Below are 26,034 nucleotides of genomic sequence, written 5' to 3' on the forward strand. Positions count from 1 at the left end.
GGACGTGCCCGTCAGCGGAGAAGGTTGGTCCTGGCTTGGGGCGTAGTTAAATCCTAGAGATTAAACTCCCTTCTTTGCAGATACAATTCCCAAGCAGATCTTAGGATAACCACATGCTTTTCATATGCAGTCAACTGCAAGATCATGAGGAATATGAGAGGGAAATAAAGAGACAACAATTTAAAATGAAGTTTTTGTTGAAAATAATATATGCTCCCTCCCTCCAACAATGCAAAGTGAAGGAAGAGACGTGGGCTGTCTAAGTGGATGGAATTAAAGGAGAGAATAAACAAATACCGCATGTGAGTCCCTAACCTCTTGATGTTTTTGCCGTGGGCTAAAGTCCCATGTGGAAGCCGCAACTTCAAACGGGCACCTTTCCACAGGAAAAGGCCGCGGTCAATATTCACCCCGGATCAACGGTTTCTGGGTCAGCTGCCGACGGCCTCGGTCCGAGAGAGCAAGCCAGGGCACGCCTGATAAAGAAAGCAGCTCTCCATAGGACCTGTCACCCCCAAACGCCACAGAGAGCTCTGAATAGAAGATTAGTTTTCCCAGAATGGAGAAGGTGGTGTTGAAAATATCAGTCATGTTTGCTCTTGGAATTAACAGCTGGCTCTGTGCAGGTAAGGGCCTCACCGCCACTTAATCTGCGGAGCGTCCGGCCAGGGCAGCTGGTCTCACGGTGTCCCGTGTGCCTGCACGTCCAGGTTTCCCGGTGTACAACTACGACCCGTCCTCCCTGCGGGCAGCCCTGGACGCCTCGGTGGCAGACGTGAACGCGCGGTCCCTGAGCCCCTACCTGTTCAGGCCGTTCCGCAGCTCCATTCGGAGGGTGAGTGTCCAGCGCCTCTCCCCACGCCTCTGTGCGCTGCTTGCTGGCTTCTTTTCTATTGTCCGTTTGTTGGGTTTGAAATGATAATAGCTAGCCCTCTCTTGCAGACAATTATGATCCTGTCCTAAGGCTTCCCCGAGGCCCGAGTTCTTGCCATGCCGTGCATCTCCCTCCGGCCTCGTGTCCCTCTGCAGAGTCTTGTTTCAGAACTGCTTGTTGATTAGAAACGGGCCTCATTCAAGTTCCGCAGCTCTGCTGCTAAGATGTACAGGAAATGAGTTCTGGCCCTCGGGCTGAAGAAGCCCCCTTCCTCTGGCAATGCAGTAGGAGCCTGCTTCCTGTTAGCGTGGAAAGTAGGGAGAGATGGGGTTTCCTGGGCTTCCCGTGACCAAGTCTGTGATCGGCTAAGAGAAGCGGAAATATCCCGCCAAGGAAATGAGAAACGTGTGTGGAGAGTGAGCCGCCTCCCCCACTCCCTGTCCCCAGGTGTTCACCGTCTAAAGCAGGGGTAGTCAACCTTTTTATTCCTACCTCCCACTTTTGTATATCTCTGTTAGTAGTAACATTTTCTAACCACCCACCGGTTCCACAGTCATGGTGATTTATAAAGTAGGGAAGTAACTTTACTTTATAAAATTTATAAAGCAGAGTTACAGCAAGTTAAAGCATATAATAATAATTACTTACCAAGTACTTTAGGTCAGACTTTTGCTAAGTTTGGCAGAATAAATCTTTATAAAACAACTTACTATAGTTAAATCTATCTTTTTATTTATACTTTGGTTGCTCCGCTACCGCCCACCATGAAAGCTGGAACGCCCCCTAGTGGGTGGTAGGGCCCAGGTTAACTACCACTGGTCTAAAGGGTCCCTGTGCAAAGAAGGGCCGAAATGCCCTCACGTCAGGATTGGTGGAGACGGGAGGAGGACAGGTTCTGTGAGTCACAGGCCACATGGGAAGGAGTGGCGATGCTCTCTGCCTGTCCGTGTCGCCTGTCCCGGCTGGGTGTCCCCTTCACTCACTCTTGCCTTGTTCCCTCTCGAACTGTGAAGGGCGCATGGTTCACGGTGTCTTGGCCCCAGCCTCCAAAGACAGCACATCCATCTTGACCCTTCTTCTTCTTCGGAACATGGCTCCGTGCCCCATTTCCCGAGTCCCGGGAAATCAGTCGGATTGCCCCGGCTGTCTTTCCTAATTGGGCCATGGGTCATGGCTTTAGTTGGGTGTCCAGCCCGGAACTAGGCTGTCATGGCCACCGTGGGCTCACTCGGCCTGGACGCCGTGAGGTGGAGGAGACATGAGCTGGGTGCGGTCAGCTGACGGGCTGAGGGGTGAATTCGTTCTGGAAGAGTTCTGGGCCTCGTCTCCTGCACACCAGTGACAGTGACTTCTGTCCTTTGCGTGTCACGGAATCTACCTGCGGTGTGGGGAAATCGGTGTCCTCTTGCCAGGCCGGCAGACGAACAGTCCCAATTTACTTGTGACTTAGCTGTGCTCACTACAGAAGGAAGAGAGCAGTTAATTAAATGAATAAGAACAGGAGGGTAGGTCCTGAGAGAGTCAGTTACTGTCACCATGGAAACCTGGCCTGGGGAGATGAGCTGGTGTGAGTCACAGCGTCCTGGGGCACAGTTCGGTGTGTGCATCGTCTTGGTATGGATCTGAGCCCAGACACGCATGCACCTGCAAATACACACGCTTATGCATGCCTGTGCGTGACCCCGGATGAGTATGTACTCATTAGGCGATGCCTCTCTGGTCCCGTATGCCTCCATTCTACCCGGGAGCCGGCCTATTCTTGCCTCTCTCCGGCCGCTTCTGACCATTCAAATTCGTTGGTCAGTTGACACACACTGTGCCCCTTCCATGAAAACTTCCCCGTCCACGGATGACTGCAAAAGGACCCTGCGTATTGAAATCTGGAGTTACAAGTAAACTTTAGCCAGCAGGCAAATCTGCAAGAATGGCACCTGCACATTCTGGGGATCAATCGTGAATGTAAGTCATTAGATGCAACGTTTCCCTTGGAGTCAGGACCCCGGAGTTCTGGTTCCATTTCTCCCCAAAGTACCGGATGCCTTTGGTAGAGCACTTTCCCCTCTGGCCTTCAGAATGAGGGCATGGAACCGGGTGATTGCTGAGATGAGTGACAGCTGTTCCTACGGGTGAGTGGCCCTGTAATGTTTTCTCATCTTCTCGCGGTGCAGGGAGAGACAGTTCTTACAATGTCGATTCCAGAAACTCACCAATGGCAAACTGACGCTTTCCTTGTGTGAAGGTCAACGTCCTGGGTGCGGACAGCACGAGCATGGATATAGAATTCAGCATTCGAGAGACGACGTGCAGGAGGGATTCCGGAGATGATCCCGCGACCTGTGACTTCCAAAGGGGCTACTTCGTGGTGAGTGTGGTGGGCAGGGCCCGCCCACCAACCCAGGAACTAAGAGGAGGAAGTGCCTTGACCTGTGCCGTGACCGGGAGCTGCTTTGATGTCACACCGAGAGCTTGGCCACTGCCTGTTGTCCGGCCACCCTGGGGGGGGCGCTGTGTCCATGCTGTATTCCCCGGGTGGGGGCAGTGTTGCCCAGTGGTTGAGGGGGTTGAGGGCTTGAGCTCTGGGATGCAGGGTCCTGAATGATCCTGGCAGATTATTTAACCCCTGTTGCCTCAGTTTGCTCCTCTCAGAATGGGGACAATGATGGTTCTAAGCAAAATGGAAACGAAGAGGCAACACTGAACGAAAATCCCGGAGACATTTCCAATTCCACTTAAAATCATTTTAAAGCAGGGACGGGGAGGGTTGCGTTATTTTGCGGCTGATTGTTGTACGATATCTTTCTCCTCCACCGGCTTGGGCTCCATGGGTGATAAACGTCAGGACCATGGCGTGTCCGGTTGTATCCCCAGTGACCAGAACATGGTCCCACACTTGCTTAGCACCCACGGGCGGTACCGTCAACCCAGCGTTTGCTTCCCGAGGTGTTTGTGTTGAGATGTCTGAGTTCTCGGTGGGGGGTTTGTGACACTATCCGTTTATATCAGCTTATGTCGAGATTGCTTCGTAATGATGCGAAATGGAGTTACAATTCTGAAAAAAGGAATGTTTTATTTCTTTGTTTCATGAGATTTCACCATGACCTGTGTTTTACAAAGCACCCAATCCCAAGTGTCACAAGCATCTGTTTCTGATGAAATCTGAGGGTAAAGGAGGACCTTGGGGTTCTTCCCACTTCTTCTTGTTCACCTGGGGAAAGATTCCCTCTCAGCGCTCATGGAGGGAACACCTGCTTCCCCGGGTACTCGTAACGGATCCGACGCCCAAGAGATATTTAAATATTTTATTTGTTTCTCCTTAGGTCTTGAGAAATTTTCATTTTGGAAAGAAACCCAAAATGCCTCTGTGAAACCCTCCTTCCTATCTGTGTCATTCTGTCCAGCCCAGCAGTCCTGCCTGGTTTCTCGGGCAGAGGCTGACCCTCCCGTGAGCTGCTGAAGGTACAACTCACTGTTTTGCCTGTTCCAGCCCGCAGCCGCCTGCAGAAGCACCGTGCACATGTCCGGCGAGCAGGTGCAGGACGTGTGGGTTCGCTGCCGCTGGGCCTCCAGCTCCGAGTCTGACAGCAGCGAAGAGGTAGGACCAGGGGCTCGGGGCCCCCCAGGACCGTGCCTCTGAGGGTCTCCGTGAGTCTGTGACAGGCTGTGGTGACAGCGTAGTCAGATCGTCACAGGCGTGGGCAAGCCTACATCTGCTTGCTCGGCTGGATTCTCCCTTCTACACCTGCGACTTCATTTTCAATATCCCTTACTTCTTCTAGGCTAGAGTCTAGCCTGTTCTCTGTCTGTATCTTCCTTCCTTCCTTCCTTCCTTCCTTCCTTCCTTCCTTCCTTCCTTCCTTCCTTCCTTCCTTCCTTCCTTCCTCTCTCTCTCTCTCTCTCTCTCTCTGCTTCCCCAAGATTCGTGAAGAAAGGAGCTTAAAGTAACAATTAGCAAATCTGAGTTTTAGATCTAAGTTTGCTGCTTACTGGTTCTGTGGTTTAGTGGAACAGAGGTGGACATTTATGTTGGACCTGTGTTCAAAACTATTTGCTGTCTCTGCAGTCTAGGTCAGGATACTTAAACTTCATGAACTGCAGTTCTTCATTTTTTTTTTTTCCCCCTAAAGAGAGAGAGGAAGGAGAGAGATGAGAAGCATCAAGTCCTAGTTGTGGCACTTTAGCTGTTCATTGATTGCTTTCTCATATGTGCCTTGATGCGGGGGGAGGGGGGATGTCAACCGAGCCAGTGACCCCTTGCTCAAGCCAGCGACCTTTGGCTTCAAGCCAGCCACCATGGGGTCATGTCCATGATCCTACACTCAAGCTGGTGACCCTGCGCTCCAGCTGGATGAAGCCACGCTCAAGCCATGACCTCGGGGTTTTGAACCTGGGACCTCAGTGTCCCAGGTCGGTGTTCTATCCACTGCGTCACCGCCTGGTCAGGCTGCAGCTTCTTCATCTTAAGCGAAGGAAATAAATGCCGTTTTATAAGAAGACGCTGATACTAACTTAGGTTAGCTCCGGAAACAGACAAGTTTTTATTTTTTTATTTTTTTTTTTATTTTTTTTAATTTTTATTTTTCTGAAGCTGGAAACGGGGAGAGACAGTCAGACAGACTCCCGCATGCGCCCGACCGGGATCCACCCGGCACGCCCACCAGGGGCGACGCTCTGCCCACCAGGGGGCGATGCTCTGCCCCTTCCGGGGCGTCGCTCTGCCGCGACCAGAGCCACTCTATCGCCTGGGGCAGAGGCCAAGGAGCCATCCCCAGCGCCCGGGCCATCTTTGCTCCAATGGAGCCTCGGCTGCGGGAGGGGAAGAGAGAAACAGAGAGGAAGGAGGGGGGGGTGGAGAAGCAAATGGGCGCTTCTCCTATGTGCCCTGGCCGGGAATCGAACCCGGGTCCCCCGCACGCCAGGCCAACGCTCTACCACTGAGCCAACCGGCCAGGGCCAGACAAGTTTTTTATATAAACTCTCAGGTTGCTTTTCCTCAAGGATCAGGGGATCGTGAAGAATTATGAGCAAATTTAATAAAGAGAATTCCTCAAATTAAAGAATTCTGCAGTTCAAAAGAAAAAGAAGAAAGCAGACAGGGATTTAAAGTAATTCCTGGAAACTCTGAAGTAGATTTGTTTTACAGGAAAAAGAAAAAAAAATTAGAATATGGATGTTAACCATTTTCAGGGAAATAAATGGTGATTTTTACAAACATGAAAGATAATAGACTAGGATGAATTTAGACCTAGAACAAATAAACCATTGTTAGAAGTAGGAAAGAAAAAACAAAAACACCTAAAACTAAAAAAAAAAAAAAAATTCCCAGAGTAATTAAAATAAAGATCACTTGAAAAACATACAGACTGTAAACGAATTTCCAGGAAAAGGAATGTGATATGAAGAGCACTTCAGACGTGGTGAATACAACTGCAAGTGCAAATTACGGCAAATAAGGGTTCAGATTAATGGAAAATATCTGATAAGCAGATAATGAGAGAGACTGTCTTGCATATAAGACATTTGGATTTTCCACTACAGAATTTTAAAAAGTAGAGAAGCTATAAAGAAATTTGAAGAAAATAAATTTCTAAATTTGCTAGAAGTCTCCTCTCCTTACCCAGATAGATATTTGAGAGTCTTTCCCTCTCCTCTCTTTCACGTGCTGGTGCATACTGATGCTGGGATTCACTTAGATGCTCTTCAGGGACATGCTGGGGTCCTCTAACTGGAGAAACAGTTATCTGCTTGGTAAGTTGCAACCTGATTTTTTAATGACTGTTTCTTGAAACAGTTTCACATGGATGCTTTCTGTTGGTGGGTCCTTTAAAACTAGACACATCTATATATCTCCTTTATTTTTTATTTATTTATTTATTTATTTATTTTTTTGCACTTTTCTGAAGCTGGAAACAGGGAGAGACAGTCAGACAGACTCCCGCACGTGCCCGACCGGGATCCACCTGGCATGCCCACCATGGAGCGATGCTCTGCCCACCAGGGGGCGATGCTCTGCCCATCCTGGGCGTCACCATGTTGCGACCAGAGCCACTCTAGCACCTGAGGCAGAGGCCACAGAGCCATCCCCAGCGCCCGGGCCATCTTTGCTCCAATGGAGCCTTGGCTGCGGGAGGGGAAGAGAGAGACAGAGAGGAAGGCGCGGCGGAGGGGTGGAGAAGCAAATGGGCGCTTCTCCTGTGTGCCCTGGCCGGGAATCGAACCCGGGTCCTCCGCACGCTAGGCCGACGCTCTACCGCTGAGCCAACCGTCCAGGGCCTTCTATATATCTCCTTTAAACATTTACAGTCACAACAGAAAAATACACATTTCTTTTTGGCCTTTTTGTTTCTTTCTCCGCACTAGGCAACAGTGATGCAGCTGATCACGCAGGCGCCCCTTTTGTGTCTGTCCGGAGCTTTTCCATCCATGGTTTTATTTGGTGGCCCCGACGTCTCTGTCCTGTAGTCAGGACAGGTGTTGGTGTTTGCCTTGAGAGGGTCTCTAAACTCGAACACGGTGCTCCACCCTCCTGGAGGCAGGACCTAAGGTGTAGGGCCCGGCGTGCCATCCCGTGTCGCTGGGAGGGTTTGGACTAAACCATCCCGTGTCGCTGGGAGGGTTTGGACTAAAGTCCGGCTAACCGTCAGGGGCCGACGTGGGTAATCCTCCAGCCATGCGGCCAGAGCTGGCCATCGTTTAGGAATCTCTTGCTTGGGGGGGGGGGGGGAGTAAGGCTCTCCCTTCTTTCCTTCTCGTGTGGCCTTGGGGTAGTATTCTGTGGCTTAGGAGCTGTTTTTATGTTCCTGAGGCTTTTTCCTGTTGGGGCCGATAGTGGCAAAAGTCTTTGGTGATCTCCCACTTCCTCCTCATGTAAGGGGCACATCTGGGGCGTCAATGGTAAAATCACAGAATAATCCGGAAATGACAAGGCCTTACGACTGTTATTGTGTTACAGGTCTCATCCCTGACAATCCCAGACGTGAACAATTTTATGAGCGGCCATTTGGTAAGTGGTCCTATTTTCTCCCTGAGGTCGGAAGACCCTGTTCCCATCAAAGCCAGACTCGGTAGAAGTCATTGCCTAGGACATAAACCCCTGAAATGCAAAATATTTTAAGTGAAAATGGAAAGATAGTAAGTACTGTACTGTATAAACTTGCTTTTGCAAATCATTTACAAGGTAAACTTGAGGCACTGAAAATCCAGATGTTGCCAGCCGTTGAAATATCAAAGCTGGCTTGGAGAATTTGCATTGACCTTTTTTCCCTGCCCACTTTGGGGTGTTTTCAGAACAACCCCAAATTCTTCTCTCTGTCCTCCACGCTCTGCTAGCTGTATCTTGTGGTAAGCAGACAAAACGAACAGTAGTCACTTTCTTTTGTTTATGGATCGGTTTCTTACGTCATCTTTGTGATAGCTCTGTCCCCGGCTTACTATCCGCTCATGTAGAAGAAGTGAGTAACAGCTTGTGGCACGAATCCTATGCACAAAACACAGTCCTCTGTCTTAGGTGCTTGACACAATATTCTCCGTCAGTCCCCACAGCTGCTCTGTGAGGCAGTGCCGTGTCCCTTCCCACTCTGTGGATGAGCAAACGGAGGCGTAGTGAGTTTCTGTAACTTGCTCAAGGCTACACTGGCGCTGTGGGACGTTGACCCAGAGACTGAGCGGCAGAGACAGGACTTTGACACGGATCTGTCAGACTCTCGAGCCTCTTTGTCTGTGTTGCTTTCCAGAAGAATCGTGCAACCCACTCTGTTCAGACTTTTCTGTTACCGTGAATAAAATAGATATGACTATTACATTGAGTTCAACGTCTGAGCCTCATTAGGAATATTCTGATTTATTTGTAGTGCTACGGCTTACGATCCGAGGCTTGATTTCAAAAAAAAAAAGTGTAAGGTTTAGACTCTTTACAGATTGTCACTTTGGAAGAATATACAGTTATTCCACCAGTGTGACCCCTGCTGAAGACATGGTTTGAACGCTTCTTTTGCGATTGCCTTCAGAAGCTATGGCCCATTCTTTTGAATCTCTGAAGTTCTGAGAAATATTTGCCATTAGATTTGATTTTAGAAATAGCCAAAAGACACTTGGAAATATATCTGACTAATCAGATTGATACCCAATTGTTGTGGGTCAAATTACCCTAAACATTAACAGCTTAAAGCAATAGTTATTTATTAGCGTAGTTTTTGAGGATCAGGAACCCAGAAGCAGCTTAGCTGGGTGTTTCTGGCCCAGGGTCTCTAACAAGGTTACAGATAAGATGTTGACTAGGGCTGTGATGTCATCTGAAGGCTTGCCTGGGGCTGAAGCGTTCACAAGTTTCCAGGGTTACTCACGTGGTTGTTGGCAGACCTCAGATCTTCATGGACTGCTGGACTGAGGGCTCCAGTTTCTCACCATCTGGGTCTCACACAGGGCTGTCTGGATGTCTTCAAAACATGACAGCCAGCTTCCCCCAAGAAAATGATGAGAGAGAGAGGGAGAGGGAGAAAGAGAGGGAGAGGGAGAGGGAGAGAGGGAGAGAGAGAGAGAGAGAGAAAGAGAGAGAGAGAGAGAGAGAGAGAGAGAGAGAAATGAGCAAGCAACAGAGCACCCAAGACGGAGGCATTACCTAATTCTGGAAGTGATAGACAATCAGTTTGCGTATCTATTAATGACACAGACCAGCCCGAGTTCAGTGCAGAAGGAATGCCCAAGAGTGTGTATGATCAGGAGGCCATCGTAGAGGGTGGCTGTTGTCTTCAGGAAATGCCATTTGGGAGAGGGGTAGAGGGCGCATGTGGAGAGATGGAACAAAAAAGAGAAAGGGAAAATACTCATGGACACGGACGGCAGTGTGGTGACTGTCAGGGAGGGGGTGGGGAGGTAGAGAAGAGTGGGGGGATAGATGGTGATGGACGACAGTGTGGTGACTATCAGGGAGGGGGTGGGGAGGTAGAGGAGAGTGGGGGGATAGATGGTGAGACGACAGTGTGGTGACTGTCAGGGAGGGGGTGGGGAGGTAGAAGAGAGTGGGGGGATAGATGGTGATGGACGACAGTGTGGTGACTGTCAGGGAGGGGGTGGGAGGTAGAGGAGAGTGGGGGGATAGATGGTGAGACGACAGTGTGGTGACTGTCAGGGAGGGGGTGGGAGGTAGAGGAGAGTGGGGGGATAGATGGTGATGGACGGCAGTGTGGTGACTGTCAGGGAGGGGGGGAGGTAGAGGAGAGTGGGGGGATAGATGGTGATGGACGACAGTGTGGTGACTGTCAGGGAGGGGGGGAGGTAGAGGAGAGTGGGGGGATAGATGGTGATGGACGACAGTGTGGTGACTGTCAGGGAGGGGGTGGGGAGGTAGAGGAGAGTGGGGGGATAGATGGTGATGGACGACAGTGTGGTGACTGTCAGGGAGGGGGGGAGGTAGAGGAGAGTGGGGGGATAGATGGTGATGGACGACAGTGTGGTGACTGTCAGGGAGGGGGGGAGGTAGAGGAGAGTGGGGGGATAGATGGTGATGGACGACAGTGTGGTGACTGTCAGGGGGTGGTGGGGAGGTAGAGGAGAGTGGGGGGATAGATGGTGATGGACGACAGTGTGGTGACTGTCAGGGAGGGGGTGGGGAGGTAGAGGAGAGTGGGGGGATAGATGGTGATGGACGACAGTGTGGTGACTGTCAGGGAGGGGGTGGGGAGGTAGAGGAGAGTGGGGGGATAGATGGTGATGGACGACAGTGTGGTGACTGTCAGGGAGGGGGTGGGGAGGTAGAGGAGAGTGGGGGGATAGATGGTGATGGACGGCAGTGTGGTGACTGTCAGGGAAGGGGGGGAGGTAGAGGAGAGTGGGGGGATAGATGGTGATGGACGACAGTGTGGTGACTGTCAGGGAGGGGGGGAGGTAGAGGAGAGTGGGGGGATAGATGGTGATGGACGACAGTGTGGTGACTGTCGGAGGGGGTGGGAGGTAGAGGAGAGTGGGGGGATAGATGGTGAGACGACAGTGTGGTGACTGTCAGGGAGGGGGTGGGAGGTAGAAGAGAGTGGGGGGATAGATGGTGATGGACGACAGTGTGGTGACTGTCAGGGAGGGGGTGGGAGGTAGAGGAGAGTGGGGGGATAGATGGTGATGGACGACAGTGTGGTGACTGTCGGGGAGGGGGTGGGAGGTAGAGGAGAGTGGGGGATAGATGGTGATGGACGACAGTGTGGTGACTGTCGGGGAGGGGGTGGGGAGATAGAGGAGAGTGGGGGATAGATGGTGATGGACGACAGTGTGGTGACTATCAGGGAGGGGGGGGGAGGTAGAGGAGAGTGGGGGGATAGATGGTGATGGACGACAGTGTGGTGACTGTCAGGGGGTGGGAGGTAGAGGAGAGTGGGGGGATAGATGGTGATGGACGACAGTGTGGTGACTGTCAGGGGGTGGTGGGGAGGTAGAGGAGAGTGGGGGGATAGATGGTGATGGACGGCAGTGTGGTGACTGTCAGGGGGTGGGAGGTAGAGGAGAGTGGGGGGATAGATGGTGATGGACGGCAGTGTGGTGACTGTCAGGGGGTGGGAGGTAGAGGAGAGTGGGGGGATAGATGGTGATGGACGACGGTGTGGTGACTGTCGGGGAAGGGGGGGAGGTAGAGGAGAGTGGGGGGATAGATGGTGATGGACAGTGTGGTGACTGTCAGGGAGGGGGTGGGGAGGTAGAGGAGAGTGGGGGGATAGATGGTGATGGACGACAGTGTGGTGACTGTCAGGGGGTGGGAGGTAGAGGAGAGTGGGGGGATAGATGGTGATGGACGACAGTGTGGTGACTGTCGGGGGGTGGGGGGGAGGTAGAGGAGAGTGGGGGATAGATGGTGATGGACGACAGTGTGGTGACTGTCAGGGGGTGGGAGGTAGAGGAGAGTGGGGGGATAGATGGTGATGGACGACAGTGTGGTGACTGTCAGGGGGTGGGGGGGAGGTAGAGGAGAGTGGGGGATAGATGGTGATGGACGACAGTGTGGTGACTGTCGGGGAGGGGGTGGGGAGGTAGAGGAGAGTGGGGGGATAGATGGTGATGGACGACAGTGTGGTGACTGTCAGGGAAGGGGGGGAGGTAGAGGAGAGTGGGGGGATAGATGGTGATGGACGGCAGTGTGGTGACTGTCAGGGAGGGGGTGGGGAGGTAGAGGAGAGTGGGGGGATAGATGGTGATGGACGGCAGTGTGGTGACTGTCAGGGGGTGGGGAGGTAGAGGAGAGTGGGGGGATAGATGGTGATGGACGACAGTGTGGTGACTGTCAGGGGGTGGGAGGTAGAGGAGAGTGGGGGGATAGATGGTGATGGACGACAGTGTGGTGACTGTCAGGGAAGGGGGGGAGGTAGAGGAGAGTGGGGGGATAGATGGTGATGGACGACAGTGTGGTGACTGTCAGGGAAGGGGGGGAGGTAGAGGAGAGTGGGGGGATAGATGGTGATGGACGACAGTGTGGTGACTGTCAGGGAGGGGGGGAGGTAGAGGAGAGTGGGGGGATAGATGGTGATGGACGGCAGTGTGGTGACTGTCAGGGAGGGGGTGGGGAGGTAGAGGAGAGTGGGGGGATAGATGGTGATGGACGACAGTGTGGTGACTGTCAGGGGGTGGGAGGTAGAGGAGAGTGGGGGGATAGATGGTGATGGACGACAGTGTGGTGACTGTCAGGGGGTGGTGGGGAGGTAGAGGAGAGTGGGGGGATAGATGGTGATGGACGACAGTGTGGTGACTGTCAGGGGGTGGGAGGTAGAGGAGAGTGGGGGGATAGATGGTGATGGACGACAGTGTGGTGACTGTCAGGGGGTGGGGGGGAGGTAGAGGAGAGTGGGGGGATAGATGGTGATGGACGACAGTGTGGTGACTGTCAGGGGGTAGTGGGGAGGTAGAGGAGAGTGGGGGGATAGATGGTGATGGACGACAGTGTGGTGACTGTCAGGGGGTGGGAGGTAAAGGAGAGTGGGGGATAGATGGTGAGACGGCAGTGTGGTGACTGTCAGGGAAGGGGGGGAGGTAGAGGAGAGTGGGGGGGATAGATGGTGATGGACGACAGTGTGGTGACTGTCAGGGAGGGGGTGGGAGGTAGAGGAGAGTGGGGGATAGATGGTGATGGACTACAGTGTGGTGACTGTCAGGGAGGGGGTGGGGGGGAGGTAGAAGAGAGTGGGGGCATAGATGGTGAGGATGGAGACTTGACTTGGGGGGTGAACACACAGTGCAGTGTGCAGATGACGTGTTGTAGAATTGTGCACCTGAAACCTGTAGAATTTTGCTAACCAGTGCCACCCCAGTACATTTAATAAAAAGGGAAAACAAAACAAAACAAAAAAAAAGAAAAACCCCCAGAAAACTAGATGGGTATAAATGAATGTGACCCATCCTTCTCATATGTCTCAGAAGGTAATTCCAGAGCTGAATTCTAAAAACCTTTGGGCTTTGGGAGCGTCACCAACAGACGCACAGCCATCTCAGAGACGACTTTGAACGTGACAGTTTAGTTCAGTGCCACAAATCTGAGTGACAAGCCGGGGGCAGACCCACAGAGGGCTGAAAGAGAAACATGACAGACCATGCCCTTGGGGACTACCAGCTGTGACTGAGCCCCAGCACCCGGGGTGGAGAGACATGAGCACGAGGTCCGGCTGAGACGCCACGCAGGACAGGCTGTGGACAGCTCGGGTCCGGCTGTGACGCCACGCAGGACAGGCTGTGGACAGCTCGGGTTCGGCTGAGACGCCACGCAGGACAGGCTGTGGACAGCTCGGGTCCGGCTGAGACGCCACGCAGGACAGGCTGTGGACAGCTCGGGTCCGGCTGTGACGCCACGCAGGACAGGCTGTGGACAGCTCGGGTCCGGCTGTGACGCCACGCAGGACAGGCTGTGGACAGCTCGGGTCCGGCTGAGACGCCACGCAGGACAGGCTGTGGACAGCTCGGGTCCGGCTGAGACGCCACGCAGGACAGGCTGTGGACAGCTCGGGTCCGGCTGAGACGCCACGCAGGACAGGCTGTGGACAGCTCGGGTCTGGCTGTGACGCCACGCAGGACAGGCTGTGGACAGCTCCATAGGGAGGACGAAGTCACCGTGTTCTCGGGTCTTCGTGGCAGGATGGGTCTGGTTACACCGGTCACAATCTTTCTCACTAATTGATCGTCACGTGGCTCACACTGTCTCAGATCTTGTGAATGACGGAGCCTATGCATTCCCTTTCTGTCTTTAGAGGTCATGAGAGGGGTCTTTCCCCCAGGAATGAGGAGGAGCCCGAGCCGGTGGCAGAGAGCGAGGACGCACACTGGCTTCGAGTAGCAGCCTGGAGGTAAGAGGAGGCGGCTGCAAACACGGGCACACAGACAGGCTTCCGGAGCGAACGCCTTCCCACGGCGGCTCCCCCAGCTTCACACGTCCGCGCACCGCCATCCGCCTGCCCGTCCTCATCCTCTCTCCCTCCATCCCTGCTCCTCCCAGACACTGCTCCCCGCTCGGCTGGTCACTCCTGCCCCCTGGCCTCAGTCCCCTGGCTTTCGTATGGGTCGCCACAGATGTGGTCAAGTGCTTCCACTTGAAGAGCAAACCAACAGTGAATAACACACAAGCGGGCAGCCCCTTCCTCCTACCCAGCGCCCCCCTCCCTCCTCTGCTGGGCTTCCCGACATGGTCCTGTCTACACCTGCTGGACCTCCCAACACGGTACCGTCTACACCCACTGGGCTTCCCAACACGGTCCCGTCTACACCCACTGGGCTTCCTGACACAGTCCTGTCTACACCCGCTGGGCTTCCCAACACGGTCCCGTCTACACCCGCTGGGCTTCCTGACACAGTCCTGTCTACACCCACTGGGCTTCCCAACACGGTCCCGTCTACACCCGCTGGGCTTCCTGACACAGACCTGTCTACACCCGCTGGGCTTCCCAACACGGTCCCGTCTACACCCGCTGGGCTTCCTGACATGGTTCTGTCTACACCCGCTGGGTTTCCCGACAAGGTCCCGTTTACACCCGCTGGGCTTCCCAACACAGTCCCATCTATACCCGCTAGGTTTCCCAACACGGTCCCGTCTACACCCACTGGGCTTCCCAACACAGTCCTGTCTACACCCGCTGAGCTTCCTGACACAGTCCCGTCTACACCCGCTGGGCTTCCCAACACGGTCCTGTCTACACCTGCTGGGCTTCCTGACAAGATCCTGTCTACACTCCCTGGGCTTCCTGACACAGTCCCGTCTACACCCGCTGGGCTTCCTGACACAGTCCCGTCTACACCTGCTGGGCTTCCCAACACGGTCCTGTCTACACCTGCTGGGCTTCCTGACAAGGTCCTGTCTACACTCCCTGGGCTTCCTGACACAGTCCCGTCTACACCCGCTGGGCTTCCTGACACAGTCCCGTCTACACCTGCTGGGCTTCCCGACACAGTCCCGTCTGCACCCGCTGGGCTTCCTGACACAGTCCCGTCTACATCTGCTGGGCTTCCCGACACAGTCCCGTCTACACCCGCTGGGCTTCCCAACATGGTCCTGTCTACACCTGCTGGGCTTCCTGACAAGGTCCTGTCTACACTCCCTGGGCTTCCTGACACAGTCCCGTCTACACCCACTGGGCTTTCTGACACAGGCCCGTCTACACCTGCTGGGCTTCCCGACACAGTCCCGTCTACACCCGCTGGGCTTCCTGACACAGTCCCGTCTACACCTGCTGGGCTTCCCGACACAGTCCCGTCTACACCCGCTGGGCTTCCCAACATGGTCCTGTCTACACCTGCTGGGCTTCCTGACAAGGTCCTGTCTACACTCCCTGGGCTTCCTGACACAGTCCCGTCTACACCCGCTGGGCTTCCTGACACAGTCCCGTCTACACCTGCTGGGCTTCCCGACACAGTCCCGTCTACACCCGCTGGGCTTCCTGACACAGTCCCGTCTACACCTGCTGGGCTTCCCAACAAGGTCCTGTCTACACCCACTGGGTTTCCCAACATGGTCCCATCTATACCCGCTGGGCTTCCCGACAAGGTCCTGTCTACACCTGCTGGGCTTCCCGACATGGTCCTGTCTATAACCACTGGGCTTCCTGACACAGTCCTGTCTACACCCGCTGGGCTTCCTGACACAGTCCCGTCTACACCTGCTGGGCTTCCCAACAAGGTCCTGTCTACACCCACTGGGTTTCCCAGCATGGTCCCATCTATACCCGCTGGGCTTCCCGACAAGGTCCTGTCTATACCCGCTGGGCTTCCCAACACAGTCCCATCTACACCCGCTGAGCTTCCCGACATGGTCCTGTCTATAACCACTGGGCTTCCTGACACAGTCCTGTCTACACCCACTGGGCTTCCTGACACAGTCCTGTCTACACCCGCTGGGCTTCCCGACATGGTCCTGTCTATAACCACTGGGCCTTCCGACACAGTCCTGTCTACAGCTCCTGCTCGACCCCCTTGCCTCCTGCTCACTTTTTTTTTTTTACTGTTTGCACACTGGATTTCAGTTCTTCACATCTCTGGAATCTGATCTGCCTTCCTTTTCTTGGTCAACGATGTAAATCCTGGGGGCCATCTGTATTTCCTCTGTCACGCGGTCCCTTCCTTCTTCTGCGGCTGGCTCTGCCATCTCTCCCGCCTGCCTGACGTGCTCACCGAGGCGCAATCATTTCCGAGACTGTGTCTCTTGCCTGCTCCATCCGGGATCCAGGCCCTGGTGGTGATGGCCTGCTAAATGCAGTCGCTAAGGATACCCTGGGAGCGGAAGAAACTCAGCCAGCCTCCTCTCCAGCTCCCTTTCTCCACGGAAGACGTTACCAGCCACCTAGTTTTCACAGGTGCAAAGTTTGTTTTTTCTGAAGTGAGAAGCAGGGAGTCAGAGAGACTCCTGCATGCGCCCGACCAGGATCCACCCACCATGCCCACCAGGGGGCGATGCTCTGCCCACCTGAGGCATTGCTTCGTTGCAATTGGAACCATTCTAGTGCCTGAGGCAGAGGCCATGGAGCCATCCTCAGCGCCTGGGCCAACTTTGCTCCAATGGAGCCTTGGCTGTGGGAGGAGAAGAAAGAGAGAGAAAAAGAAGGGAGGGAGAGGGGTTGGAGAAGCAGATGGTCACTTCTCCTGTGTGCCCTGACTGGGATAGAACCCAGTACTTCTACACACCAGGCCAACGCTCTACCACTGAGCCAACTGGTCAGGGCCCACAGGTGCAAAGTTTTAGCGCACCATGGACTACTCTTCGCCCTCTGTCTTCTCCTAACATTGGCAAATTATTGATTTTGCCCACACGTTTTCTCTGGCCTTGGCCCAGGTCCTGGTCCAACGATGTCCACCTGCATGCCACCCCTGGGTTTGTCTGGAAACACAGAGGAGACTCTGGTCCTTCTCCTCTCAAACCCCTCATGCTTGCTTCACTTATGGGGTAAAGCAGAGCTGTGCAGAAGCCAGCCCTGGAGCCAGAGGAAGCACTGTGGGGAGCTGGAGACAGAGCCCTGGGTTTCCAAACCTGCGCTGAGCACTGATACTCACGGGGGCGGTAATCCCCAGTTCCCAGGGACTGCAGCAAGTGCTATCTCTCTTCTAAGGCATTTGGTAAAGAGACATCATAAAGGACACACTTACAGAGTCTTTGGATGCAATCATAGGTATTGATTCAGGGGGCATTCGTTTACACACGCACGCACGCACGCACGAGTTAATAATAAAGCTTGGGCTTTCACAGGCTTTACAGTGTACACAGCACTGTCTGCCTTCAGGACAAAGTCTGGACTGCGTAGCATGGCCCACAAAAGCCTGGTGACCTGGCCTCCGGCCACTTCTCTAGCCTCATCCCTCCCAACCCCCCTGTGCTCCTGCGGAACTCAAGCACCTGCCATTTCTCCTGCTGTGACCTCCACCTGGAACAACCACCTGGCTAGTTCCTCCCCACCGCTCAGGACTCAGCTCAGGGGCCCTCTCGAGTCAGAGATGTGTCCCCCGTACGGCTCCCGGAAGTCCTCATCCCAGGACACCACGACCGACTGCTTGTGTCCTGTCTGCCTTGCCTGTTCCGGCCAGACAGACTCCCCGGGCACAGAGCTGCCTCTGCCTCCCGTGCCCCACACAGAGCTTGGCACGCAGCCGGCTTTCAGGAAGTGTGCTGTTTTTTTATTTCAATTTTTATTTTTTGAGTGAACGATGGAATTCTTCGCTTTGAGAATTTGAGATTCTTATTTAAAAAACAAACAAACCCAGACCAGCACAGTATAATTAACTTTTAGCCATTAGAATTGGAGAGAAGTCAACTGACTTTGTACTAAAATAGAAGGAGAGCTTACCAGTGAGGTCGCCCTGGATGACAGACGGCCAAGGGTTCGGGTTGCTTTTTCATCTGTGCGAACCCTAAAAACGAAAACCAGCTTCCGACCGAGATCGAGAAACTCCTCATTAGGAGGGAACAGACTCATCATATCCCTTTTTATATAAACTGAAATCGTTTCTTCTTGATTTACAGAGCCTCCTCAGGGGTAAGAGACAGAATTCTCCATGAGTGCGCTGTGTTTTATTATTAATAACAGGCTTATATGCGGCGTGCGTCCATGGGATTGCTATACAAGTGTCTGACCTGATTTCTAGAAAGAAAACGTCTCTTTAAAGACTGCACAGATGAAAGGCCAGAGGTTGCCACCCTGGCTGGGACACTCGCTGTGACTGAAACCCTGGCTGTGTCCCTGCCTTCCTGTGACCTTCTGCAGGGCAGGGCAGGTGTCCACACTGTGCTCGCAGCTTCCTAGAATCGTAAACCGAGGCTGGTGAGGCGCACCCAGGGAGCCGGGCGAGGAGCTGACCCGCAGAGTCTGGAACCAGCCGCCCTGCCTCCCAGCCCGGTCCCCACTTACGAGCTGGGACAGGGGTTCAATTCCTTAACCTCTAAGACTCAGGTCCTTCCGAGATTCATTATTATTATTATTATTGTTTACTTGTTTTTGTCCCTACTGGACCATGAACTCCTTGAGAATGTCTTGGCTTCTTATGGTCCTCATGAATTATTTTAGTTTAACCGTAAGAAAAACATGGTTAATGATGTCTACCTTAAATTATTAATAATAGTGTCCTTTGTTTCATAATGCTAAAAAGAGAACGGTGTCTAGAGTATACAAAGGGTTCAGTCAGGTTGGGAGGGAGGGAGGGAGGGAGGGAGGGAGGAAGGAAGGAAGGGAGGAAGGAAGGAAGGGAGGGAGGGAAGGAGGGAGGGAGGGAGGGAGGGAAGGAGGGAGGGAGGAAGGAAGGGAGGGAGGGAGGGAGGAAGGGAGGAAGGAAGGAAGGAAGGGAGGAAGGAAGGAAGGGAGGAAGGAAGGAAGGAAGGAAGGAAGGGAGGGAGGGAAGGAGGGAGGGAGGGAGGGAGGAAGGGAGGGAGGGAGGGAGGAAGGGAGGAAGGAAGGATTGTGCAGTCAAAATCAGGGTGGCCCTTTTCAAATCGTGAGCAGCCTGTCCCCCGTGGTGGCTTTCTGACGGCGGAGACTTTGGCTCACGAAGCCCAGACGCCTCTGAGCCTGGCTCCGTTTCCGGGACAGAATAGGAGCTGAGTAAGTGTTTTCATAACATCATAAACACTGTTCTAGGAATCCTCCGGGTTACTAGAAAACCATTTCCTAGATCGAGGGGCTCGTGAAAGGTATTATTTAAACTAAGAGCTCTGAAGCTTTTTCCTATTTGCTATTCTGAAAGAGGAACGCTAGCAAATCAGGCCCTAACAGGCATGTCGAAAGGACTCCTGTGGGAGGGCCTCGCCCTTCCTTGGTCTTTCTAGCTGGACTAGTGCAGACATGTTCATTACGTAGTGGCCAGAAGACCACAAACCACACTAAGTGCGCCCGCACCGCAGCGGCGTGAGTGACGCATTTTCCTTCACACTGTCGGTTGGTGTGGAATTCTTAAACTCTACGCCCACGACCAGCAAAGGAGGCCATTCTCAGCGAGGCCTTCTGTCCGTCTCTGTAGGGTGAAAAGAATCCGACTCGTGGTTTCATCAGTGTGTTCAGCACGTGTTCAGCACATGCCCACCAAATGCCCACGCCCCTGCTGCGGGTCGTCGGGACCCCACCCCCAGCTCTCCTTGGATCCAGCTGCCATGTCTTCTCCAGGAGCCCCTTTCCTGGGGTTCCCTGCACACAGCGTCTCTGGAAACTACTGTGCTGTCCTCTGCCTCTGTCTTCTCCATTAGTTTGAAATCCTTCCTTCCCTCCGTCCCTCCCTCCCTCCTTACGTCCCTCCCTCCCTCTTTCCTTTTCTTCTCCCTCCCTCCCTTTTTTCTTTCCTTCCTTCCTATTGGTGATTGGAGCTATTATGCCTTATTGATCTTTATAACTCCCAATAGGTACTCAGTGCGTACATGTTTATTGAATGGATGAATGACTGACTCTTCTTGCCGCCAGCCCCACACCCTCGGACGACGGCAGCTGAGGCCACCCTCCCCTCTACTGGCTGGACTGGTTCCTGCCCTCCCACCCGCCCACCACCCACTGCTCCTCAGACCAGCCTGAGCCCAGCACGTGACTGCGACCCTTCCTCGGGGGCCCCTCTGGACCGGCCCTTTGTGAGACCTGGGATTCCTGTCTGGGCTGCGTCTCCTCCACCTGGACTGGGTTCGGGGAGCTGGACGCTTTGCCTGGTCACGCTCATCTCCGGTGCCACCCTGGGTCCTGCACCTCCACTGCAAGAATGTGAGGTGCACGCCCCAGGGGCTAGTCAATCCTCTCGTCCCTTCTCTCGTTTTAACAGCGAGACGCTTTGGAAGGAAAAGTTCCAGTGAAGAAAGCTACTTCATGGGTTGTGTGAATGTTCCTTTTGGTTGGTTGTAGTCCTTAATAAAAAGCCCTTACCTTTTCTCTTTAATTGTCTGATTTTTTTTTTTAAAAGAGTGTCAGATTTTTAGATAAGAGCAAGTGCCGTGAGAGGGTTAGTATCAGCTAAGGATCTGAGGAGTTGGCACCTGACGTGGCCATGGTCAGCACAGTCATGTCAAAAGCATGCTTTAGATCAGCGGTCCCCAAACTTTGTACACAGGGGGCCAGTTCACTGTCCCTCAGACCGTTGGAGGGCCAGACTATAAAAAAACTATGAACAAATCCCTATGCACACTGCACATATCTTATTTTAAAGTTAAAAAACAAAACAGGAACAAATACAACATTTAAAATAAAGAACAAGTAAGTTTAAATCAACAAACTGACCAGTATTTCTTTTTTTTTTTTTTGGATTTTTCCGAAGCTGGAAACGGGGAGAGACAGTCAGACAGACTCCTGCATGCGCCCGACCGGGATCCACCTGGCACGCCCACCAGGGGGCAACGCTCTGCCCACCAGGGGGCGATGCTCTGCCCCTCCGGCGCATCGCTCTGTTGCGACCAGAGCCACTGTAGCACCTGGGGCAGAGGCCAAGGAGCCATCCCCAGCGCCCGGGCCATCTTTGCTCCAATGGAGCCTCTCCTGTGGGAGGGGAAGAGAGCGACAGAGAGGAAGGAGGGGGGGAGGGGTGGAGAAGCAGATGAGCGCTTCTCCTGTGTGCCCTGGCCGGGAATCGAACCCGGGACTTCTGCACGCCAGGCCGATGCTCTACCACTGAGCCAACCGGCCAGGGCAGACCAGTATTTCAATGGGAACTATGGGCCTGCTTTTGGCTAATGAGATGGTCAATGTGCTCCTCTCACTGACCACCAATGAAAGAAGTGCCCCTTCCGGAAGTGCGGCGGGGCCGGATAAATGGCCTCAGGGGGCCTCATGCGGCCCGCAGGCCATAGTTTGAGGACCCCCTGCTTTAGATCAATATGCAACGGTCATAAATGCCTTGTTCTTACAAAGACAAGCCATCCCAGGCAGCTCCGTGTCCAAGAATGTCTTTCCTTTTGTGACTAATTTTAATTAAAAACACAACAGCACACAAACCATCTGGTGATTAGGGACAAGAGGCAGTCTCCCCCCTTTCCCCACCTATAAGCCGTCCTTGCTTCTTCCCTTTCAGATTTCTTTGTCCACAGAATTGATGGCAAAGCTGGCTTTCTGACATAGCAAGTGTCTCCAGAAAAGTACCCAAGGACTGTGTCCCCAGGACGCTTACTTAAGAAATCTGCAGCTGCTCCAATTTGGAGCCAGGCTTTTCTGCATCCAGCCTGTTCTGCATCCAGCCTGCAGTGGGGGTTGACTGAGCAGTGAGAGGGACTAGAAGATTCGAGAACCCCAGATTGGAATGCGGTCCCTTCTCAGAGGGGCTGAAACCCACGTCACCCATGTCAGTAGCCACGGCTCTCCATGAAGATGTCAGGAGGCCTCGAGAATTATTTTCCGGACAGGTGCTACATTGCGTCACTCTCAGGCATTGGCACCTTGACTCAGCTGTGGCTGTTTATTCCATGTCGTAGCAAACCACTCTGCTGACCACAGCTTTCACATGTCCGACGAGGGCCATGTCTACCTCGCCCCCCCCTCCCCCATATGTTTCCAGAACTTTCCTGGATGCTCCCATGTACTTTTTTTTTTAATTTCAACTTCAAGATGAGTCTATCCAGTTACAAACAAAAAGTCTGTTGATATTTAAAATCAAATTAATTACATCAAATCTGTAGATAAATTTAGAAACAAAGACATCTTTCAAACTTTGAGTTTTGCTTTGTAAGAATAAGATACATGTTTCCATTCACCGAAGTCTTCTTTTATGTCCCTTAATAGAGTTTCAGAGTGTATGTGTGTGTGTGTGTGTGTGCGTGCACGCATGTGTGTGTGTTTGGCATGTTTTGTTTATAATTTATTTATCGGTGTTATTCTTTTTGTTGTTATTATAAATGTGATTTTTTGTCATTATATCTTATGATATAAAACCGACTAATATATGTTAGGTTTTTGGCCTGTCTTCCTACTGAATTCTCAGACTCTTTTAAATAGGTTTTCAGTTAATATTCTAGGGTATTCCATGCATACAATGTAACTTCTGCAGATGATAGTAATTGTGCCTCCTCTTCCTTTGTCGGATGTCACGGATGTCACGTCTTTCTTTTCTCCCATGTTCTTTGAACATATTCCAACAGGGCTGGGTAACAAACAGTATGGTGACAAACGTCCCCATCTTGTTCCTCACATAGATAGCCTCACGTAGATAGTGTGTTTCAGCATTGAGCACAGTGCTGGCTTCTGGTTCGGTGGCTATTTATAGTTTGAATTCTATTGAGGCTGTGTCTGTTCTTCCACTGTCAAGAGCAGGGGTCCCCAAACTTTTTACACAGGGGGCCAGTTCACTGTCCCTCAGACTGTTGGAGGGCCGGACTATAAAAAAAACTATGAACAAATCCCTATGCACACTGCACATATCTTATTTTAAAGTAAAAAAACAAAACGGGAACAAATACAATATTTAAAATAAAGAACAAGTAAATTTAAATCAACAAACTGACCAGTATTTCAATGGGGACTATGCTCCTCTCACTGACCACCAATGAAAGAGGTGCCCCTTCCAGAAGTGCAACGGGGGCCGGATAAATGGCCTCAGGGGGCCGCATGCGGCCCGCGGGCCGTAGTTTGGGGACCCCTGGTCAAGAGTTTACAACCTACATGTCTATCGAATTTAATCCAACATCTTTTGAAATTTGTCCTTTCTTGTACGTACAATTCAAATTCGGAATTTGTCTTTCTTCTTTGATAAAAAAACAACATGGTGAATGACATTGCTGTGTTGCCTACATGGAAAAACCTCTCCATCTCTGGAGCAACCCCACGGGCTCGTGGTTTGCTCTGTTGCCACGCTGGGGAATAGCTGCTACTCTGTTGCCATGCTGTGGGGAATAGCTGCTATTCTGTTGCCATGCTGCGGGGAATAGCTGCTACTCTTTCATTTAGGAAGTCCGGATATGCTGACTTCCTCTGGTTTTGGTATCAATTCTGTGAAACTCGATACACCTTTCCAGTCTGTGCTTACCCTCTCTCCCCTGTCCGCCAACTCCCAACGCCCTGGCTTGATACAGGAACAGTGGTGGAGGGCAGGTGCGATTCCTTTAGTGGTCAGAATAGGAGAGTCATTACATACAAAGTAGTAAATTAGATGTTTCTGTAATTTGCCAATCTCTGAATTCACCTGCCTTTCCGAACATTTTGGGGAATTTGCCAGCACACTGATTCCCCCTTCTTCTGGAGGGAGAGACTCGTGATCAATGCGAGGGTCTGGGGGGGCCGGGCTCGGCTGGCTCGTGCATCTGGGGAAGGAACGGTCTGATTTGTTCAGCGAACGTGTCCGTTGTGATTGTGTGAGCCTGTACCCTCACCGAGCACGGTATCCACGCTCTCGCTCAGCCCAGGCCCGCTCCCAGCACGGCTGTCCTCAGTGGGGACATGGGCTCGCGGCAACCGGCAACAAGGGAGACCTCGTGAAAAATGCAAATGGAGGGCCGGGGACCCACACGCTCTGTGCGCTCAGGGACGTTGGTTCCAAGGATACACGTGATCCGATTCCTCCAGGTCAGAATTCAGGTGAGCAATTTTCTGTTAAAAAAGAAGTTTCGTGTCTGTCCTTTGAACAATGCACTCCTGTCCTTCCAACAGCCGCCTCTATAAAAATCCCGTACGAGACAAAACATCCATAAATCTCTCCATAAAAATGTCACCGTGCCACTTTGAAGCTCGCAGCAGGACAGTTCTGGCCTCTCTCCAGAGGCAGGTGTGGCCACAGTCACCCTGTCTGGAGTGGATTTTTACGTGGGACTTCTCAGCAGTGGCAGCAGAGTAACAATGTTGCCTCACTGGGCTCGTCTCCCGGGAACCAGCGCACACCTCTGTCGAGGGACCGGGTTTACCTTCCTTGTTTCTTCACAGCTTGGATTAAAAATTGTCCAGAGTTCAAATATTTAATGTTCTTCCTTGTTTCCCATTCCTGGAATGTCTCGATGTGGCCTGGTTTGTGACCTACGTGTGGCGTTCCTCCCTTGCCCAGGTACGTGGGCAAGGTCTCAACTCTGGGGCTGCCTCAGCTCAAACATCCACCTGTGTCCTTTGCACGTTTAGGGCAGCTTCCTAGGGTGTTGAGTTATTTTCCTTTCTGGATTGTAGCAAATGGTTTAATTTTTTTTTGTTTTGTTTTTGTATTTTTCTGAAGTTAGAAGCGGGGAGGCAGAGAGACAGACTCCTGCACGCGCCCAACCGGGATCCACCTGGCATGCCCACCAGGGGGCGATGCTCTGCCCATCTGGGGCGTGGCTCCATTGCAACCAGAGCCATTCTAGCACCTGAGGCAGAGGCCATGGAGCCATCCTCAGCGCCCGGGCCAACTTTGCTCCAGTGGTGCCTTGGCTGCGGGAGGGGAAGAGAGAGATAGAGAGGAAGGAGAAGGGGGAAGGGTGGAGAAGCAGATGGGCACTTATCCTGTGTGCCCTGGCCGGGAATCAAACCTGGGACTTCCACACGCCGGGCTGACGCTCTACCACTGAGCCAACCGGCCAGGGCCTGCAAGCAATTTAATTTTGATCACATGATTGGTTTTATGCATATCTCACAGCAGGTGGTCTGATGTGTTCTGTGGCTGCAGGGGCGATAGTGGCTCAGAGGCAGGGGGACGGGGGCAAAGTAAGGAGCATCCTACAGAACGTTCTGCACTTGGGGCCTTCTTACAACGAGGCTCAGATCGATCGGCTCTGAGTTTCTGGATTGCCTCTTTTCTTATTGCTCTGTTTTCTCTCCTCAACACCTGTCTTCTCCTCCCCTGGGCTGTGCTGTGGCCAGTCCTCAGCAACCTCAGGAAGGCAAAGCTGGAGATTTCCATCTTGGTCCATCGTCCTGGGTGGAGACCTCTGTTTTCTGTGAATAGGGCTCATATCTCAGTTCTCCAAAATTCTGCCCTTCCTTCCCCCCCCCCAAAAAAAAAGAAAGAGAAAATATTATTTATCATAATGAAATCTTTAGAAAGTTAACCAATGAGTCTAAAGGTCTCTCAAAGAAGAAGGTAGCTGACAAATTGTTGGCTTGATGGGTCATTCTGGCCGTCAGATGTCGCCATGGTGCTTCTTATAAAACCATTGTCCCCCCGCCCCGGCCCCCCCCCCCGCCCCCACCACCACCGCAGTCCCACCTGCCCTGACACGTGTGCGCTACAGCGATCCCACAAGCTTAGTTCTCTGAATCAGCCACGGGGACCCCATGAAGATTGGGGCGGGGAATCGTTTTACCCTGAGAAACCTGTTA

The 26,034-nt window shown here is 52.7% G+C and overlaps 1 protein-coding gene across 2 annotated transcripts; it reads left to right on the forward strand.

The window, feature by feature from the left end:
- The first annotated feature begins 275 nt into the window (after positions 1-275).
- On the forward strand, positions 276-20,713 carry SPP2 (secreted phosphoprotein 2). 2 transcript variants are annotated; one of them, XM_066345993.1, is made up of 8 exons: positions 276-626; positions 711-835; positions 3,114-3,236; positions 4,359-4,466; positions 6,565-6,619; positions 7,824-7,874; positions 14,083-14,178; positions 20,254-20,713. In XM_066345993.1, the coding sequence occupies exons 1-7, from the start codon at positions 560-562 to the stop codon at positions 14,166-14,168; spliced, it is 615 nt and encodes a 204-aa protein (XP_066202090.1). In that variant the 5' UTR covers positions 276-559; the 3' UTR covers positions 14,169-14,178; positions 20,254-20,713. The 2 variants fall into 2 exon arrangements, with proteins under 2 accessions (XP_066202090.1, XP_066202089.1); XM_066345992.1 differs by having other exon boundaries at positions 277-626; positions 20,196-20,713.
- Positions 20,714-26,034: the final 5,321 nt, after the last annotated feature.

The sequence above is a fragment of the Saccopteryx leptura genome, chromosome 7 (assembly GCF_036850995.1).
Source record: "Saccopteryx leptura isolate mSacLep1 chromosome 7, mSacLep1_pri_phased_curated, whole genome shotgun sequence".
Taxonomy (NCBI): Eukaryota; Metazoa; Chordata; class Mammalia; order Chiroptera; family Emballonuridae; genus Saccopteryx; species Saccopteryx leptura.